General features: G+C 39.0%; 2 protein-coding genes across 4 annotated transcripts in view; both read right to left on the bottom strand.

Annotated features, from left to right (window-relative positions):
• Nucleotides 1-3,421, bottom strand: part of GNB5 (G protein subunit beta 5) — a 28,988-nt gene extending 25,567 nt beyond the window's left edge. The window contains exons 1-2 of the mRNA XM_048317224.1: nt 3,318-3,421; nt 1,341-1,481 (exon numbers count right to left, since the gene is read on the bottom strand). Coding sequence (XP_048173181.1) covers nt 1,341-1,463 — 123 coding nt within the window. The 5' untranslated portion in view covers nt 1,464-1,481; nt 3,318-3,421. The remainder of the gene's footprint in view (nt 1-1,340; nt 1,482-3,317) is intronic.
• A 1,529-nt stretch (nt 3,422-4,950) lies between these two features.
• Nucleotides 4,951-19,432, bottom strand: part of MYO5C (myosin VC) — a 33,442-nt gene continuing 18,960 nt past the window's right edge. For 2 of the 3 annotated variants that reach the window (XM_048317221.1, XM_048317222.1), the window contains 17 exons: nt 18,479-18,659; nt 17,798-17,891; nt 16,917-16,980; nt 16,750-16,830; nt 16,180-16,360; nt 15,248-15,341; nt 14,443-14,494; nt 14,024-14,189; nt 13,683-13,770; nt 12,976-13,071; nt 11,849-12,003; nt 10,663-10,752; nt 9,354-9,504; nt 8,664-8,946; nt 7,481-7,655; nt 6,879-6,959; nt 4,951-6,620 (listed from right to left, as the gene is read on the bottom strand). In XM_048317221.1, coding sequence (XP_048173178.1) covers nt 6,468-6,620; nt 6,879-6,959; nt 7,481-7,655; nt 8,664-8,946; nt 9,354-9,504; nt 10,663-10,752; nt 11,849-12,003; nt 12,976-13,071; nt 13,683-13,770; nt 14,024-14,189; nt 14,443-14,494; nt 15,248-15,341; nt 16,180-16,360; nt 16,750-16,830; nt 16,917-16,980; nt 17,798-17,891; nt 18,479-18,659 — 2,185 coding nt within the window. In that variant the 3' untranslated portion in view covers nt 4,951-6,467. Of the gene's footprint in view, nt 6,621-6,878; nt 6,960-7,480; nt 7,656-8,663; nt 8,947-9,353; nt 9,505-10,662; nt 10,753-11,848; nt 12,004-12,629; nt 12,698-12,975; nt 13,072-13,682; nt 13,771-14,023; nt 14,190-14,442; nt 14,495-15,247; nt 15,342-16,179; nt 16,361-16,749; nt 16,831-16,916; nt 16,981-17,797; nt 17,892-18,478; nt 18,660-19,432 lie in introns of those variants that run through there. The other variant, XM_048317223.1, reaches the window with a different exon arrangement.

The raw sequence follows: 19,432 nt of genomic DNA, 5'->3' as shown, positions 1-19,432 counted from the left end.
CCATAATGCCAGTAACAGGGAGAAAGTTGCAGGAACTGTAAATAACAAACAGCCAGTTTCCTGCAATTCCAGCATGCATTTATCAAGTCATGCAAAAATTTATTGAATAAATAGCCAGGAAGGCTGTTGGCCAAGAAGGACCTGAACAAAGCAACAATTTCAAAGTCAGGAGAAGCACATAAACTGGGAAGGAACTGTCTTTTGTCTTGCAGTCATTACATCTAAATTTCCTCCTGAACAATGTAATGCATGAGAATGTGCTGTGTCAGCCAGTAAACTGTACACATGTACCACCTACACCACCAAATCAGTGCTCTCATCTGCCTGTACAGCAGTGTTATGTAAACACAGTTTCCTAAGCCTTTTAGACATCATTTCATCTGACACTCAACTACAACAAACTGTTGGACCCTACTCAGTCACAGTAGAGAACACTTCTGGGGAGGAAACAGTGATGGATGTCTTCTCTAACTGATAATGCACAATGGTTTAGGAAGATAAAATAAAACCACTGCAAGCTGGACAGCAAAATTCTTAAGTTTACAAAAGGAGTTTTGGAAGCCAGCTCTTCCACAGCCACATAGGTTCATGACCTTAGCTGTGTGCTTCACCTAAAAAAACCCCACCGTGATGTCTCTAGAACAGTGCTCCCTACCAGGAGAGTAGGATATCACCTCACCAGTAATTGCTGGAGATTAGAAAGCCTCCAACACAAAGACATTCCACTGCTCTGCAGCTTTTTCCTACCGTATCCTCATTGTAGCAACTTCCAGCTCTCACCAAGTAGTGCACACAGCACAGGAGACAACCTGGTCACAGTGGGATATGTAGGCACAAAGGAGTTCTGACAGCATTTCACTGGTGTCTGAGACAGACTGGGTGGATGTCATATCCCCAGTCTCTAGTGAATGAGTTTAATGTGATGATTTAATTTTTTTTTTTGTTAAGTTCTTTTAAAGGCAAATGGGAAACACTCAAGATCACATGCCAAGCAGAGCACATATGGATCTCAGAGAAGAGTTTAGATGGGCACATAACATTTGCACATCAAATGTGGTACCCTAGGGTAAAAAGCTCGAAACCATTTTCCAATCAAGAATCATAAAAACTATCCTTGAGCACTGGGGCCACCTCTCTTGTAGGTTGGTGGAAACACCAGGTGTCTGCAGAGGTGTTTGTTTGGCAGTCTATGGGCCTATGCAATGCTTATTTGCTGTCCAGAAAAATCCAGCTTAAGAGACCACAAGTACATTACACCCTGTTTTCTGCAGTCTGTCCACGCTGTGGCTGATGGAATCAGCAACCTACCATATCAGCAACCTACCATATCAGCAACCTACCATAGCCACACACAGCGAGCAGTAGCTGCGTTGCTCTGACTTGACAGACACAGGCCTGAGGGGCTTGTCTTTGGAGCACTTGTCGCAGGGACCAAATACAATTGCTAAAAAGGTCTGGTCCATCTTGGTGGGTCACGAGAGCTGAAAGAGAAGAAGAAGCAAAGCTTGTATTCCAGTCCAGCACAAGGCTTCCCACCACTGCTGTGCCAGCTAAGGCAGCCTAGGCTGTATATAGACATCTGTAGGCTGGATAATCTCTCTGTGACTAATCTCTCAAGCTGGATGAACCATCACCATATACAAGACAGTCACAGGCTCTGCAGAGTCTTTTTTAATGAGGAAAAACATAAAGCAAAACATATATATACACATACCATTATAATATGTGCTGTGTATATAGATTCACTACATGTGGGAAAGTACCTTTAATTTGTACTTAGCCACTGTCAGCAGACAGTGACCAAAAATCCACAGCAACAGCTGGACTTCTGAGAAACCTGCACTGATCAATAAATTTTGTTTTTCCACTGCATTATAAAATAGTCATTATTATGCATTATTTTTAAAGCTGAAAAGATGACCTAGGATTTTGTTGGCAGCAGCTACAAAATATCATGACCAACATGCTGCTTGAGCAGAAATTGATGCTTCAAGCACACTGACAGCTGGGTCATTACAAATCCACTTTTGTTCTCAAGCCAGGCATCTCTAAGATCAAAGCACTATCACCAACAGAGTATTAAAAACTACTTGAGAGTCAGACAAACAAACAAGAATAATACTGCAGTGTCATTTTTCTCTGTACATTTTTCAAAGGGAAAACAGGACCTTTCACCTCTTCTAAAAATGGGAGTTTTAAACATTATTTAGACCTGTACATAAATAACGAATTTATGATAAACAATCAGACATAGTTATTGAAAGAGAGATTTAAATGGAACAAAAGAAATTCAATGACCTATGAAGATTCTAGAATTTTTCTGGCTGGACATTATACAAAAATCAAACCAAACTTTACTCTGTGCACCTGTCTCCATTCTGTGGTTTATTCTTACGTATTTCAGTGGACTATTTGAAAAGTGAGATAATAAACCCAGAAATCCTGCCCCCTCTTAAGTCAATAAAAGTTTAGCTGTTGTCTCCAGGGGATGCACAACTTCATTCCAAAACATACGGGAAGAAATCTGACCTGGAAGGAGCTGCAGCTTAATAATCTGAAATCTGCATGGAGCTTTCAGTCAGCTCCGTGCAGCCAAGGAGGTTTACATTCCATTTGATGAAAAGCAGCAAACGTGGCCTGAAGCTTTTAATGTATTCTTTTGCATATGTGAACCCAAGACCACAACCTGCCACCCTTGCCAGGGAGCCTCCCTGGGCAGGTGCTGTAAAGTGACCGCAGTACCTGGGCTCAGCTCGCCTGGATTCCTAAACCTGGGCATTCCCAGCTCAATAACCTGTTATTCCAAGCTTCTTACAATCAGTGCTTCCCTGAGGAACCACTGAGCTTATTTGAACAAAATATCACCACTAGCTCTAGACACTTCTGACAAGGATCTATTAGGCTTGGAATAAATACTCTGGGCAGCATTAATCTTCGATAAAGTATGAGAACTCGCTGGAGTAACGTACGGGGGAATCATACCTGCTACCAGTATTTTACTTCAGATGAGATTATGACACGTTACAAAATTCTGCTAAAAGAGAAGCCATCAGAATTTCTGAATAATTAAAAAAGAGTATTACACCTGAGATAGTATACTAATCCATCACTATGACAATTTTATAAAGATATTTAAAGCAAAAAGGTCTGAACCCATTACAACTCCTAGCACTGTTGCCTGAAATTTTAACCTTACTAGGTTTTTAAAGTTATACTAGAAATTTAAAAATGGTAGCATGGTGAATCATTAGGAAGCATGTTATTACAGAAAAGTTCTGTACAATGAATCTTGTTGATAAATAAAAGAAATTACCCACCTTTTCAGAGAGCAAGAACCTGGAGATTCTCAAGATGACTAAACAAGCCCTGTGCAGCTGCTAACATAGAAAGACAACCTTCCTGTTAATTCTACTTAAAGGTATTTAAAGCTCAGCCTCTCCAGTTGCATCACCCCAGATCAGTTACATACTGATGATTACTGAGGATAAAGATTTTAACTGCCCTCTTTTAGAATATAGAATAAAGAACAGAAGCTATTAGGCAAACCAGAACTTACCTTTCTATACAGCAGGGTTTTTAATGGTTTGTTTATAAACAAGTATTTGCTTGTCAACAAATATTGAAGTTGAAATATACTGGGGAGGTGACTGACAACTGATTTTTCCAAATATCAACTCGGCATTCTGACAAATAGCACTATCAATGTTAAGTTTATCTCGTTCTTAACAAAAATTTACAACTCAAACAAACTGATTAGTGCTCAAGCTGCTTCTTCCTTGGTTATACTTATGATTCTCCTGTTCTAAGACAATAAATTTAAAATCAATAGGATTAAAAATTGCTGTTTTTCTTGCTCTCTTTGAAAAAAATTTTGGGTAAATTCATGAAAACATGTCTGAAAAATTTAAAAAGTGCTGAAGGTCACATCTACTATGAAGACTCTGGAAGTCACTGAAATCATGCCATTAGATGCTTGCATTTGGTAGTCAAGAGGATCTGAGATAAAATGAGGGAAAAAAATAGAATTAAGTCTCAGCCCAGCAGAAACTTGGGTAGAAGTAACCAGTCCTAATCTTTTTTTATTCAAATATTATGGGAGCACAGGACTGAACGGACACCTGTTCCCAGAAACTGCAGGAGTCACATGTCTGAGCACATCCAAAGATGCCAAAAGCATCTTGCACATCTCTGCATAAACCACTTCAGTGCTTTCCCACGGCAGTAAGGATCACCTTCAACACCCTCCCATTTCAATGAAACAGCTTTCTCCTTTAGCATCATTCTAGGAAAGTTAACCTCAGTAATGCCTCCTTCCTGTGTCTGCCTCCACTAAAACTGCTCCTTAAATCAGAAGAATAACAGAGAACAAAAAGAATTTTGCACTTAAACTCTGGCTGAAGGCATTAATGTCAGCAAAAGCAAGGTAAGTTTCTGAGAGCGTACGGCAAACCTGGTAATTTTTAACTTTGTTTTAAAAATAAACCTTGTTGTTTGCACACACAGCAATAGCACACTCCACACAACCTCTCAAAGCAATGAAGCATCAAATTGTCAGAACGGTTTTCCTTGATCAACAATTTTTGCCATAACAACACGCGCTGTGACGCTTCTGCGACGCGCATGCAAGGGTGGGCTGTGGTTTTCCTCACTCAGCCCAGGCAGCACACATGCAGCTCCAGGAGCTGCAAAAAAAAAAATGCTGTGCACAACTTCCAGCAACAAAAGTTGCCTACATCAAACTATTTCCAGAAATTCATGAGGAGCCAAGGACAGCACACAATGCTGACAGGAAGATACACAGTGTTACAGCAAAGCAACTAAATTAAATAAATGTTTGTGGTGCAATACAAGACTGACAGTACTCACTAATGTTCACATAGCTCCAAGTAACTTCCTTCAAATGACTCCAAACTGAAAATATAACTATTGCATCACACAAAGAACTACAAATTGATTTAAAAGCTACTTTATTTAACACGTTAAAATACTAGTCTACCTACATGTGTGGTCTTTTGTACAGCTTTTATTGTTATTGAACAAAACACAAAATTTTTCCTTCATATATTTTGAATATATCTCTGTGGATATCATGAGGAATATTACACTGTACATAGTAAGCACCAAGAGCACCAAATAACAAGAATGATTCCCTCTTTATACCTACAGATTGTTTGTGAAATTAAACAAATACTAACACTGTAGTAATAATAATAAAAAAAATCAAATAAATTGTTCCTTAAATTAATTCATTCTAATCCTTTAACTATTTCAGAGCTTTAGTACTTGATTTTAATAACTATGGCTAATAGAGTAGCTAGAAGCCCAGCATTATTTACTGAGGAATTTCTAAGGACAGTCATTTTTGGGGTGAGGTGAATGCTGTTTCCCCTGCTGTTCTGACAGGGTCCAGAACTAAATAAAGTTACAATTTTACTCCCTGACCACAGGGAGAAGGCTGAACAAAGCAAAAAGGAGACCATTTCTGCATTTAAGGATCCTGCAATCGAAATTAAGTAAGTAAAGGTGAAATGTAAGGAATTAAGCTGGGTTTATCAGTAACACCAGACCACAGCCACTGCATCTGCTCCTGGACTGGAGTAGGGAAACCAGCAAAACAAGAAAGGCAGAAAGGTGATGTGTGCATACTCAGGGTATATTCTGAAATACATTGCACTGCAGATGGAACCAAACCAGGAGATGACTCCTGTCTCTTAGAGAACCAAGCTTGTAATTTAAACCTGGATCATAACACGAATTTTATACTTAACTTTTCTATTACCATAACTGATATTGAATCCAAACTTGTCACTGCAGAGAACAAAATTGAAACCTGTCTCCAAGAAGAGCACCTGAGTCCTTGCTCTGGCCAAAGGGCCATGCAGAGTGCCTGAGCTGCAATGCAAGCACTCAGAGAGCCAAGCCAGCCCATCTACAAAAAGACATTGTGGGTTTGTAAGAGCCATTCTCTGAGTGATCTCAGTTCCCCTGTTCATAGAACAGTGAAAGCCAGTCTCAAACACATCCAGTACACTAAGGCAAAGAATAGAACTGCCTTGGGAAGAAAAAAACCCTCCCATTACAGGAAGCAAAGGCAAGGACAGCTGTAGAGCATAGCACCTATCACATGGCACTCTTCCCCTCCGGCTGCTGCTGACAGGGCAGCAATGCAAACTTGTCAGATAAATGCTCTTCTCATCAGGTTTGGACTAAAATCTGCATGGTAAGCTTTGTGTCCAGGTGATGATATAAAGTTAACCTTGTAGGACTGAAATGAAGGGACAAGAGTAAGAAAAGGGAGAAGGAAATAAGCCAAAATTATTCCTACTGTTCAAGTCTTGACTGAAGAACAAGTTTTTAACAGCTTAATTCGCTGCACCCTGCCATACTGTCCACCAGCTGGTGAAATGAACCATGAAAGTCTGCTGTCTTTATAGAGTCTCTGAGGAAATACCAATGCACTGGTTTTGTTAAACCCTTGTGAGAAAGCCAAGCTTGAAGCTGCTGGGGACTTGTATCAGTTCCAAGGCATGTGGAGAGGGGGTGAAAGGAAACGTCACTTGAAAGAGATACTTGGTATCCAGCATCAGCTGTGGAACGTCCTCACGGTTGTTCAGCAGAGCCTGAAATCAGAACAGAAAGAGCATGAAATCACTGAATTAAGAATCAAAGCAAAAGCAGTACGTTGTTTTCTTCCCACTGCAAATCCTGCTTTTACATGATGTTAAGCAGATTCGTTTGCATCACTTTCAAGTGTGGAGAAGATGAGCAACTTAGTAATAATATGATGTAAATGCCAAGTACAACTACAGAGCATCAAAACTCACGTGGATGAAGTATCCTGCAAGCTGAATATTAGAAAGAGCACCTGCAGCTCTTACCTGGACTTTCCGAACAAATGATGGAGTCACTCTTTTCTCAAAGTCATCTATCGGAGTGTAGGAGTTCAGGATCTTAACTATCTGCTCAAATTACAAAAGACTATTTTAGTGTGTCATAAAAAGGGAGAAGACAAAAAGAAGAAAGCATTATTATGACATTCTTACTGATATTTAATTAAAGTTTCAGTAAACCATTTTACAGTAAAGAGAGAATTTTGACTTGTCACCTACTGAGTTGTTACACGTATGATGATTGCTATGACTCATTTCCAGAGGCGTCAGCAGGATCAAGGAGATGTAGAAAAAGCTGAGTTGATTAAGGGAAATGATAAAAAACCCCTGTGACATACTTAAAAAAATACATTGTGGAGCAAAAATGTAGGATACAACAAAGCAGGGAAACATTCACCACGGGAGCAGTTAAAATGTTCAAAACAATCAGGAATGAGGAGTTAAAATTTCAATTTAACAAGTGATGGTGTGGAATGCTGAGGAATGCTACTTTTATGAAATGGAAGTCCAATGGCTTTTTGCAACAATTTGCTTTAGACAGCTAAGATTCTGCAATCAGTGCTGCCAGAAGAAAACAGATGGTTCATTACCTGCACAGTAGAAAGAGATGTGCAGTGTTCACATATTTCCTTGGCATCATCATCTGTGATCTTTTTAACCTGAAGGAGCCAGGCTGCTTGAGACAGGGGCTCCAAAGTTTCTTTGGCATTGCTGCTTTGAAGATTCTTGTCCTTCAGCCATTCTTCCAAGTAGCTGATATTACATCTGGGTTAAACCATGAACAAAGAGCAGAAATGTCAGGTTCCCCCGACAAGCAAGTTACTTTGAAGACTGCTAAAGAAGAAATACTCCTCTAATGTAGCGTTCAAATTAATACATTTTAAGTTAATAATGATACCTGCAGATTACAAAAATCAAACAATTAATAGCTTATTGAACTAAAAATTAAATCCTTTGTATACTTCAATTTTTATTTTTTCTTCATTTTTTATTTCTTAAAGCTTGGCTAACAGAAAGTGAGTTCTTAGTTTAGCTGTTGTTTACAGAAAATTACTAATATATACTGGCATTGTCTACTGCACTGTATGGCATTAAAACATGTATTTACAACTGAGCATGTACAAGAAATCAGAATAATCTTTGCTGTTACAAAGCAGGGCCAGGTTTATAACTGATAACCAGCTTTCTTCTAATCATATTCCCAGACGGGCCAAGATGTTACTGATTTTCCTTCACCTGAGCCTGCAGACTGACTACTGGAAAACAAATGCACTGTTTCCTCTGCAAAACAGTTAGGAGCATGTTTCCCTGATGCTTGCAGCAAGAGAGTGATGCTCAATTTATGCCCTCCAAGGCTCTGTCTCAGTGCCTCTCGTCACAGAGCATGAAACATGCAAGTCAGCTTCTGTATCTCTGCCAGCCCTGAGACACTGCACCTGTTTACTACAGCAAGAAAGAATTAAAAATACTGTTGGTCACATCACAGATGAGCTAGCATGGAAAGAATCCTAACCATGTCTGACTTTAAACTTCAGACTGTAATTTTCTCTGCCTTTTCCTCCACTAGTGTTTCCATGAAAAGAACCATTTGTAGTTGTCATGTTGAGAAAGCTCAGCCCATAATACGAATATTTAGTTTTCCAAAAGAAGTGAAAACAATTGGCTACCTCCAGCAGAATGGTCACAGAATATCCAGTGACTTAGAGATAAAGGACATTACATACAAGTACTAAAAATTCTCTCTCGAGCTTGTTGAAACTTTACTGGCTTTACCTTATCTGCATTCCTTTTCTACAGGAGCACATGTCCTTACGGAGGAAGAGACTATTGAGGGTGACAGCTCCAATCAAAAAGAAAAGCTGCTTCACTGCCTGCTTTAGGAGCTCAGAGTCCAAGCCATTCTGACACATAGTGCTATAAAAATAGCTGAGCTGCTGCAGGATAGAGGTCATTGTATAGGTATCCGTGTCATCTATACTAGAAGAACGTTTACGGAACCCCGTAGGTTTCAAGCCAGAAATTCCTTGAAGACTTTCATACTCCAGCATGCCTGGTACTGAAATACAACAGAAAAGAACTGATAAAATCAAAATTCCTGAGGCTCCTTTCAGTTGCATTAATTATTGAACAAAACCTACTTTTGGGATATTTTAGAAGTTAAATGATACAAGAAAAATAAGATACTGACAAAGGCTTCTGGAGCACAGAACTTTTAGAAAGCTTTTTGGTTTTGTATGATGTTGCTTAGGTTCAGAGCATTATCCCACACTAGGAAGTTTTGAGGAAAAAGTCTGGGAATATACCATTCAGTAAAATTTGTATGTGTAGAAACACACATGCAGGAACACCTATGTGTAAATATCAGGAGAAAGGAGCCTGTCCCACCCTCTGCCTCCCTGTATAAGCTTTATTCATACCCTTTACAAGCTGCATTGAGGTCTGCTGGGATTGCTGTTGTCTTACCAATCATGTGCTGAATGCTGTTCTCCATTACAAGAATGAACTGGTGATATATTCGAATGGCCAGATCGCTGAGAATTTGTCTGTATTCTGAGAGATCAAAATGCTTCAGACAGTTCTGATTCTGACGTGGAGTGTTAAGCTTCGTGAATTCCTACAAGTGAGTTGCAAATATAATTAGAACATGATCATTATAAATTGTTGCTGCAATGTTTTGGAGTTACTAATTCCATCTCAGGCTGAACAGAGTCTCAGAATGAGTCAAAGCTACAGCTAATTTCAATGGATGCTTCCTGTACTTAATTTTCCAGTTTATGCTGACGTTTGCTCTGCTCCTAGAGCCAAAGGAAAGGCATGCATAGATGTCAATGAACTTTGGAGCAATTCCTAGATCTCTTAAACAGAAAGCAAACGCTCCCTGTTCTCCTCTCCTCCCACACCAAAAAAAACAAAAAAGGAAAAAAAGCCATCTACGTAGTTATCTCAACTATGACGGCAAACAAAAAAATATACATGGGATTGTTGCAAAGAGATATTATTTCTGGACTTTTCATTAGCAAAGTTCTGACTTCAAAAGTCTACTCCGAATCCTAACCTGTGTGAGGTGTTGAATATTCATTAGAATCTAGATGAAAAGTAAATTCTGGATTCAGAGCTTTCCCGACTGCTGCAACCCCAATTACAGAGCGTTGGTGACGAAGTTTAATGGTTTGGGTTCCACGCAGCCCCGGTGTGGCCACGAGAGGGAGCATCTCTAACCCCAGTTCAGGCCACCTAAGTCTGTGAAACCTCATGAAAAATACAGCAAGAGTTTCCAACTTTAAAGAATTAAAAGAACTTTGAATCTCAGGATGAGATTTAGCTTAAACAAGAAACTGAAATAAGGGAAAAACCTGAACATTTTATTGTTTTGCTCCTTTCCCGAGGTTTTCTTCTATTTTGGTAGCAGTAGGTATTTGAATGGTCCTAATCATAAAATAGTAAAGCTGTTTTATATATACACACAGCCAGATATCTGAAGTCCAGCTCAAATTAAACTCATATGGAATAATTCAAATTAAGTAGCAGTTTCCATGTCCTGTCTTTAACCTACTTTAGCACTTTGATGTTTCCTTCATTTCCCTTGGTCCATTAGTTCTATACTGTCTTATTATTTGTATAAGACACATATTAGCACTGCAGAGCAATGTGAATATGTAAGTACCTGCAAGGAGCACCGGTGAGCTGGTGAACAGTTATTAATTAACACTATTTTAAATTCCAGTTAAGATCTGTCAAAAGTAATGAAAATATTTTATGAAATCAATCCTACCTCTTCCCCGCTGTACTGCTTCAAACAGTTAAGAAAATGATACGTATTGGAAAGCCAAAAGGACAACATCTCAAAGTCTTCTGAATGTTCCTGAAAGTGGCAAGTAAATCAGACTCACTATGGCATTGTCTCATGAAGTGAATTCAGTAATTAAAGAAAAGACCATTACAGCATTTGTAGAACAGAGCCTGTCTATAGCAGAAGGAGCACAGAGCATCTGTAAGGTGCTGGCTGAACAAATCCTGCTGTGTTTCCAGGCTAATACACAGCAAAGATCCCTCCTTTGTTTGGTAAATACTGCTTAAGTGTTCTTACATGACAGACAGGCTAAATAATAAGCCTGAACAAACAGTTTTACAATTCTTATGGATATGCAGTGTTCTGGAGGGCTTCCTGCAAAGAAGTGTGAACAACACCTGCATTCACAAATGAACCTGAACTACATATAAACACAATTCTAACTAAACACAAGCTTCTCTAATGGATAAACTGTGCTATAGATTTGTTTGTGTACAAACTGTAGGCATTCTCTGTCCATATCCAACTGCATAAACCACAGTCCATTCCTGCCTGTGCTTCCTGCCTCTGTCTGGTGTTTCATTCCATTATAAATCCATAATAAAACACTCACAGAGCTGAATTTGTTATGTATACAGCATAGCAATTTTTGTTTATGATTTAATTTTGTACACTGGCTGGCAATTTGATTTTAATTGTTTGGGTTCTAGTGCTGCAGTACCAGATGACATGCTGAATTACACCAGCAGCCAAGCAGTGCAAAAACCTCTTCAGATTCCACTACCTGCCTGCTGCCAGACACAGTAACCTTCATTTCTGTCCCTCTGACTTCTACCAGTGCTAGAAGCACAGGTGCACCTCACCTAACTAGCTACTCATTGTAAAATGTAAAATACTTAAAATGAGCCTGTCAACAAGATCCTCAGATAAAAATAATTTATGTTAATGCATTCTGCAGATTCAGTGTTCAGCACAGAAGAGCCTTACCTGGAGACTTCACAGGGATGCTGCTACAACCCTCAGAAAGAGTGTCACTAATGATTATCATTCTCTTACAGGACTGTCAGCAGATGGAAGTGTTGGATTCCCCAGGTACCATGCATGCATCTTGTAAACCTTGTGTTAGAACTCAAAAAGTACAGTATAGTGCCATCAAACAATCTCCTACCTTAACAACCTGCTTGATACCATCGATGGTTACATTCATGAAAGACTTCAGCATGTCAGCATCGTTCAGGTAATCTGCATACCTCACACACATGAACAGGATGTGAGCTGGAAGGCCAGGTATCATATTAACTACAACTCCACGTGGCTTCAAATCTGCATAGAGGAGAGTCATCGGGTTTATTACGTAAAAATTCAATTATTCAACGTATCATTCTGAAAAAGACAAGCACCATGCCTCCCTTCTGCAGTGACCAGTCACTGATTTTCTGGTGAACTGCTTGTTTCTGAAAACTTCTGTAACAGTACTGCTCACATATGAGTATTAATTACATTCTTCTGAGGGGCAGGAAAGCATTATAGCAAATTCTAAGGTCCAGCATGGGCTATGCCAGGCAGGACAACTTCAAAAAGCAAATTACATTTAACTACCCTCTGGATGCCCCACCAAATTCCAGCACTGCTTACGGACACACCTTTGCTAACAAAAATATAAACATTCACAAGGCTAAAGGAGGTGAGAAGGAAAGATAGGTGTTGTTAATTTAATAATGGTACCAATGTACATTGAAAATTCGTCAAATTTACTATTAATTGTAAGCTAATGAGAAAAAGCTGGTTTGGCAGCAAGACTGAGATTATAAATTATGTAAAGCTCAGATGAAGAACAAAACCCTTCTACAAGAGAAACATGAAGTACAGCTCCTGTCAGTGAAGGGATGATATGGAAAGGACAGGCAGGAGAGTAACCAGCACACATAGACAAAACCACAGTGACTTACAGACTTAGTAGATGACCAGGAAGAAAGTAAATTCAAGTCCCTGGTGTGCTCTTGAGAGCTCTTTATAGCTTTAGAGGTGGATAAATAGGAAGAAAGGTAACAGAGTCAGCATTATGTAGAGTCAGAGAAATAGTTTTTACACAGAAAAAGCATTTCTGTACTTGAAATGTCTGGCAGTGGAAAGAGAGCAATACAGAGCCTCCAAATTGTATTGGTGGTGAGAGATCTTGTAAAAGGGGGGAAAAGACAACTTTGAACATAAATAAAATACGGTCCCTTGTAGTTTCTGTTACGGTGTTCTGAATATTGTTGGTGACTTATAAAATTCCAAGTTCTACTAAAATACCGAGGATCAGATTTTGAATGATCCTTTCTTCATCCTCCTTCTTGTACTCCATCATTCCAATGTACTCTTTGGGCACAGTTGGCACATGGGTTTCAGCTGTCAAACACAAAAGCACTGTTACTTGCAGGTTAATGGTTAAGCTTATGGTCATGTTAGAACAAACTATTGGAGAGAAGCAGCTTTCTCTGTGAAAAAGAGAGTACAGGCCCTGCTCACACTAATGTTCTCAGCTGATGGCTCCAAGCATTATGAGTTAAGTAACATTGATATTATTCATGAATAGCTTCACTGGATTCAGTGGGATTACTCGCAGGAGTAAGAAAAATAAACAGCAACAGTACACCTCTACATTGGACACTGCAGTGTTTTGAAGAGTATCCTGTAGTGAAGAATTACTCTGCTATCAGAGAGAGTTTGTGTGAGGGTGTGCATTAACTCCTGCTGGCAGGACCTTGTGCCTCTGCCTTCATCTTCATCGTACAGTCCATGTCCCCATCGTGCCTATTGTTTAGCTGGGGAAAAAACCAAACAAACCAGGAAAGGACTTTCATGTAATTTGTGTTGATGATTCCCCTGGCACATTTTTCTGAAGTTTTAAATTTCTAACCCTACCCCAAACTTCACCTTTAAAAAAATATTTTTTTCTTTGGACATACACTGAGCATTCAAAGCTATTAAGCAAAAGAAATCAAACAACAATATCTTACCTTTTTCAATAGTCTTGGTCAGAGTTTTGATCTGATCCTCTAATTTTTTTATTATTCTGTCTTTCATGTCTAGTTTTTCTTCAAGATCCTGTAATAATTGAAGCCAGTGAGTTCAGAGTAAATACAATTAAAATAAGTTTTCTACTGTTCCATGTAATTGCCACAATTAAAATGCACTATGATGTGCTTTTACTTTTATTTGCTGGAAGAAACACCTTCATATCTTTTTTTCTCCCTCAATTAATTGAAGAAACATCCTATCCATACCACAAAATCATTATTTCATTCTTTTTATCCTGCATTTCAGGTACAGTTGCTTAATGACAATTTCATTTCCTCACCATGTTTTCCACAGCAAGTCGAGTTGTCACTTGCTTTATCTTGCTTTGTACTTCATCCTGGACTTCATCTTGCATCAAACCATTGCTCAGCCCCTCAGTTCCTTGGGTTGTGCCTTTCAGACTCTCATTTTCTTTTGTATCGACTTCATTCTGAGCCTCAGTAGTTCTAAAAACAGATAAGAAGCCTTGTCTCTTAAATCTTCTGTGAAAGCACAGTCAGATCACACTTGTCCATTAGTTATTAACTGTTCACAGCTCTGAGGCAAATCTGAAGTAGAAGGTAATACTTTTAAGAGTTTAAGTGACTCTGTTACCATAGCTTATAGTGAATAAATTTCTTAAATTAAAAACAAACAAAAAAACCCCGAACAACTGAACAAAAAACCCAAAACAAACCAAACAAACAATTAAAAAATTACCGTCTGTGTGTCCTATCCCGTTCCAGCTCATAATGCAGCCGATTTGACATCTCTTCCATTTTTTTTCAGTAATAAATAGCAACAAACCCCAAAACAAAACAGAAACAAAATCAAAGGTATTTACTTTTCAGTACTAGTATTCAGTAGATCTTTCTTACACTCAGAATTTTGTTTCATCAAATGAAATTGAATGTCCTGCCGGATAATGTATCAGAGAAATATGCGACTACTCCATAACCACACAGAAAATTACATGGGATGAGGAATTTTGATACTACTAACTTCTTGCAGTTGGCAGTAAAACCACTCATTAATTTTAAATCAGCTGCCTAGGAAGACACTGCAGTTAGAGAGACTCCAACTGCTCAGCAAAGTATGCTTTCCTAAATCGAGAAGAACTTTTCCCCCATCTCCCAACTCTGTGTTTTGCAGCATTCTCTTAAGCCCACCTCACAGAGTAGGCCTTAAGTTCCAAATCATCTTTTTTATGACTGTTTCCAAAGGACATATTCCATCCCACACATTCTTAGCAGAGCCCTGTTGAATACATTTGGAGACTTCCAAACCACAGAACTGAATGACCTCAAAAAGGCAAACAAAGCACGCATATTTGCATGTATCTTGTTCTTTAAGAAGAGATGTAAACTATACAACACTTTTCTTTCATTTTACTGATAAGTAAGTAAGTAATAAGGCAATGAACTTGTCATGGAATATTACTTCAGCTTTTAAAAGTTCAGTTCCAGGGAATTCATCATGTTCATCTCCAACAACTGAAAGACTGGGGATCACAGTGGTACCTTACCTTTCAACTTTACAGTCTGCTCTTGAAGACGGTTTTCAAGATCTAATTTTTGATTTTCAAGTTCAGCAACTTGCTGCTTAAGATCTGGGATTACCTTTTAGAGAAAAAGGAGATTTGTGTACTTCAGCACCCTCCTTCTTTTCAAATCCCTGCAAGAGTTCCTAAGTCACCCCACGACCCTCAGCTGCAAATAGTCCAAACCAGAGAGAGGCTCTGGGGGGGCACTGCTGCCTGCTTCCCTGACTTGTTTAACTTTCCTGGAGGCACCTGCTGCTGGCCACTCTTAAAAACTAAATACTGAGCAAATCAAACTGTTGGACTGTCCCACTGTTACCATTGTTCTATTCTAGTGTAAAGGAAATTACACTATGGCTTTAATTTCACCAGTTCAATTAACAGTGAAAAAAACCCTCTCAATATGCCATAAAACAATTTTTAAAAAAGAATATTATAAATAACTTTTCCTTATATTTTCAATTTTTGTTACTCTGTTTTGAAAGCACTCCTTCGATTATTTTACAGAAAAATGGTATGGCATATGCTGTCTTCTGGAGCAACATCAGCTCCTTGTGTCAGACAGCTCTGCACAGCACCAGTTGCCAGGCTCTCCAGCCGTGCCTGTAGCTTGTTTTGGAATGTGTAGCTGCCCTCTGGTGGGGAGAGCCTCAGAACTCTGAGGAGGCTTCCGAGAAAAATCTCTAATCAGGCTTATGCAAATGAAAAGGCAAAACGTCTGTGGGAGGCTGCCCCAGCAAGCTGGACGCTCAGACAAGAAATTTGGCCGTCTCTTTACAGACTAACCCAGCAGGCAGGGGAAGATGTGTCACCTTAGATGACCCCATTTGTTCAAGCCCTGAGATTTCAAAGACATGGCCACAGTGTTTTGAGTGTCACAAACACATCTGGGTTGTACTTCTGCACTTGGGCCTTACCAGATTTTCTGAGGTTAGCCTGCTAACTTCAAGCCGAATGCCATCATTTATGTCATTTTCCTCTCGGAATAATTTCTGTAGATGATTAATATCTTGACTAAGATGTTCAACTTTAAAGTTCAAACCTTCAATCTCCTTCTCATATATTTCTTTCTGAGACTGGAAATGGCTCTCCATTACTCTGTTAAAACAAAAGGGAGAAAGAACAGGGCAGATGTAGAATGACCTTGATTAAATGGGTCAAATTTAATACAAAGTGAAAACAAAGTACTGTGAGTTACACAGAGATATTCCATTTCATCACCTGTGCATTAAAGGAGTTGAAAGTTATGCATGATATCTCACAGGAAACACATTTCCCTGACTGACACATACACACTTATCTCACTGGCTTGGCAGAAGTTTATTCAACTGATTTCAAACTGCTCAGCCCATCATATAAAGTAGTGCTGGTTCATTTCCTTAACAGAAGTCCAGTGTTGCACTGTGAAATTAGTTACCCACTCATCTTTCAGTTTATTTTCTAGATCACAGCTTGGAGTTATGGAAACACTGAAGAACTGAACTAACCTTGTGGCTTTTTTCAAGCCCTCGTAAGCAAACCACAGTTCTCCATCCTCATTTAAGTGTTCCAGATCCTCTGTAGAGAGTCTAGAACACAAGGCAGAACCATTAGTGTGCAAATGAACACAATGCATTTCTTAAGCCTTTCTGAAGAGACCTCAGAACAAAATTACCTGCTTCTTACGTCTTCAAAATCATAACTTTCAAGAAGCTGCTTGGTAACTTCTGACATCTTTTCTGCAAAAAAACCCCACAGAGTTTATAAAATTAATTATTTTCTCTACATGTTTCATTATAGAGATCGAACCAACCTCTTCCTAAATCTACAAGGTTCTTTCCTGGTACTCAGTAAATATAACATTTACCACAAGAATACAATGAGGGACTCAGTTCTACTTTGGGACATGCAGGAGTATCAGGCTGATGTACCACCAATACTGTTTGTTTCCTAAACATCAGACTTTCAATGCAAAGTTACATCTTTCTGGTCTGAATCTGGGCAACTCCTGGAGTTGTACAGATGATTTATCATCCAGTGCTAGGTTACTACATTAAATGCTGCAAATGCAGGTTTGCTCTATGACATTGTTATCATTACACAAAGTTCACAACAGTAGTGCCTCTTAAGTACATTCTTCCAAAGAGAACCCAACTCAGCAAGTCATTTAAGCATATTTGACATTATTGGATATAGGACAAAGGACAGGATGAATGAAAACTAGATTAAGTGTTGTTTATACATTTTTGGGTCACAAGAAGACACTTGTTAAACTCTGAGTGAAGTTTAAATTCTAGGTGAAGTTTAAACCATTTGTATTTATTTCTGAACACAAAGGAGGAATGTCTGAAATCGGAGTTTCCTCAAAGGGGTACCCCAGATCTCAGCATTCAGTGATCACCTTGTAAACTGTAGGTATAGTTATGAATGGAATGAAACCACCACGGGATGGGAAAGAGAAGTGGAGTTTTGTCTGACATAGGAGGGATCAGTTTGAACTGGCCTGGCTCACACTGTACTCAGGAAGTTCTCTGCACTGTCTGGTATGCAGCTTACCCCTCAGCTCTCGCTTCTGTGAGTGGGCCTGCTTTTCAACATCCAGTTTTTGTGTCTGAAGAAGTTCGATTTCCTTTTGCAATTCAGGTATTTTCTGAATCAGACAGAAATCATATACTGAGACAAGGATTGAATGACAAGGGCTGAGTATCTGTTAAATCATAATTATAACTAAGAACAAGTTAATATGGTGAAAAGCTTAAAGTGTGCTGTGTTTAAAGCATCTGGTTCTCAAGCATCAGAGCAGAACAATAATGTGATGTGCTGAAAAAAATGTTTGTGCCATGGAATTGACTCAGAGAAAAAAATGTGACTTTACACTATTTCAAGGTTCAGTTTATAAACTACTACATTTTTCTTATGTATGAAAAATCCCCATAGAAACTAATACTTTCTCAGCAAAAAGGAAGAAAAAAGGATCTATAGATTTCAATTTATAAATATTCAAGCACAATTACTCTTGAAAACATGCACTTATTTCTGTGAGCAGTACCTTGCATTGTCTGCTACATGAAAACAATGCAATATAATTATGTATCAAATATAGCTTATTAACTACAACTTCTTCTAAAAATGCACTGGAGATAAAAAAATTAGTGAAGGTATTCTATAAACAAAACACGCACATTCTCCACTTGCTTTATCAGCAAAGACTCCAAAATGCAATGAGCCATGCTTCACCTGTGCTTGTTTTGTAAGCTGTCCTACTTCCATTTTCAAGCCATCCTGAATGATAATTTCTTGCTGAATTTGTTGCTGTAGCTGAGTTTTTTCTTCTTTCAGAATCTTAATTTCTCCCTTGAGCAATTCAATCTCCTTTTCATAGTCCTGCTTCTGGTTTTGGAAATTTTTCTCAAGTATCCTGCAGAACACAACAAAAAGGTAATTTCATCCATCTACATTCCTGAGTGAAAAAGTGGGCTTCATTTTAGTTTTAATTTGAAGGACATGCTTCATTGAAGAACACTTAAATGCACTGTAATTACTTGAAAATGCTATCCTACTTCCTCAGAATCCACCTACATAACGGGAGGAGAACATCCCTAGATTTCCTTGCATATAATATAATGATACTGGGATGGAATTCAAGGCAAAACTGAGTTTTTTCCACTGAAGTCTAATTCTCTGACTCTGTGAGTTACCCTGCCTGAGCAGCTTTCCACTACGTTCATGGCCACAAGTCAGCACTGAAGAAGGATGCAGCAGCAGGAAGCCCTGTGTCCTTCTCAGCAAAACCCTGCAGGAAGCTTTCCATTTTCCACCAGCCCCTGCTGGATTGGACTGGCTTCCAGCATAATAGAGGTAATGAGCAAAGCAGAAAAACTAGCAGAAAAAGTCCTCTTAACACAGTCTGAAGTTATTGGCAGCTGAAATCAGACTGAGCTGGAGCACCCCAGAGCTTCCAGCCCTCAGGAACAGTGACTGACTGCTCTCTTCACACTTCAGGGAACAGCATTTCCCTGGTGCTGAAGGTTCTGTCTCATACAGGAAAGGAGTTATTGGGAAATAAACACTTGATCCAAGGAAAGCATGCTACAAAGCAACAGCCATTTGTTGATGTACAACAGGATTTTTACTGCAAATTAAATACCTAAGCGGGGGGGGGGAAAGTTCTTTCCTTTATATTTTTAACCA

This window comes from Corvus hawaiiensis, chromosome 13, assembly GCF_020740725.1.
Source record: "Corvus hawaiiensis isolate bCorHaw1 chromosome 13, bCorHaw1.pri.cur, whole genome shotgun sequence".
NCBI classification, from domain to species: domain Eukaryota; kingdom Metazoa; phylum Chordata; class Aves; order Passeriformes; family Corvidae; genus Corvus; species Corvus hawaiiensis.
Note: the sequence above shows the minus strand (reverse complement) of the source record. Positions and strands in the feature narration are given on the sequence as shown.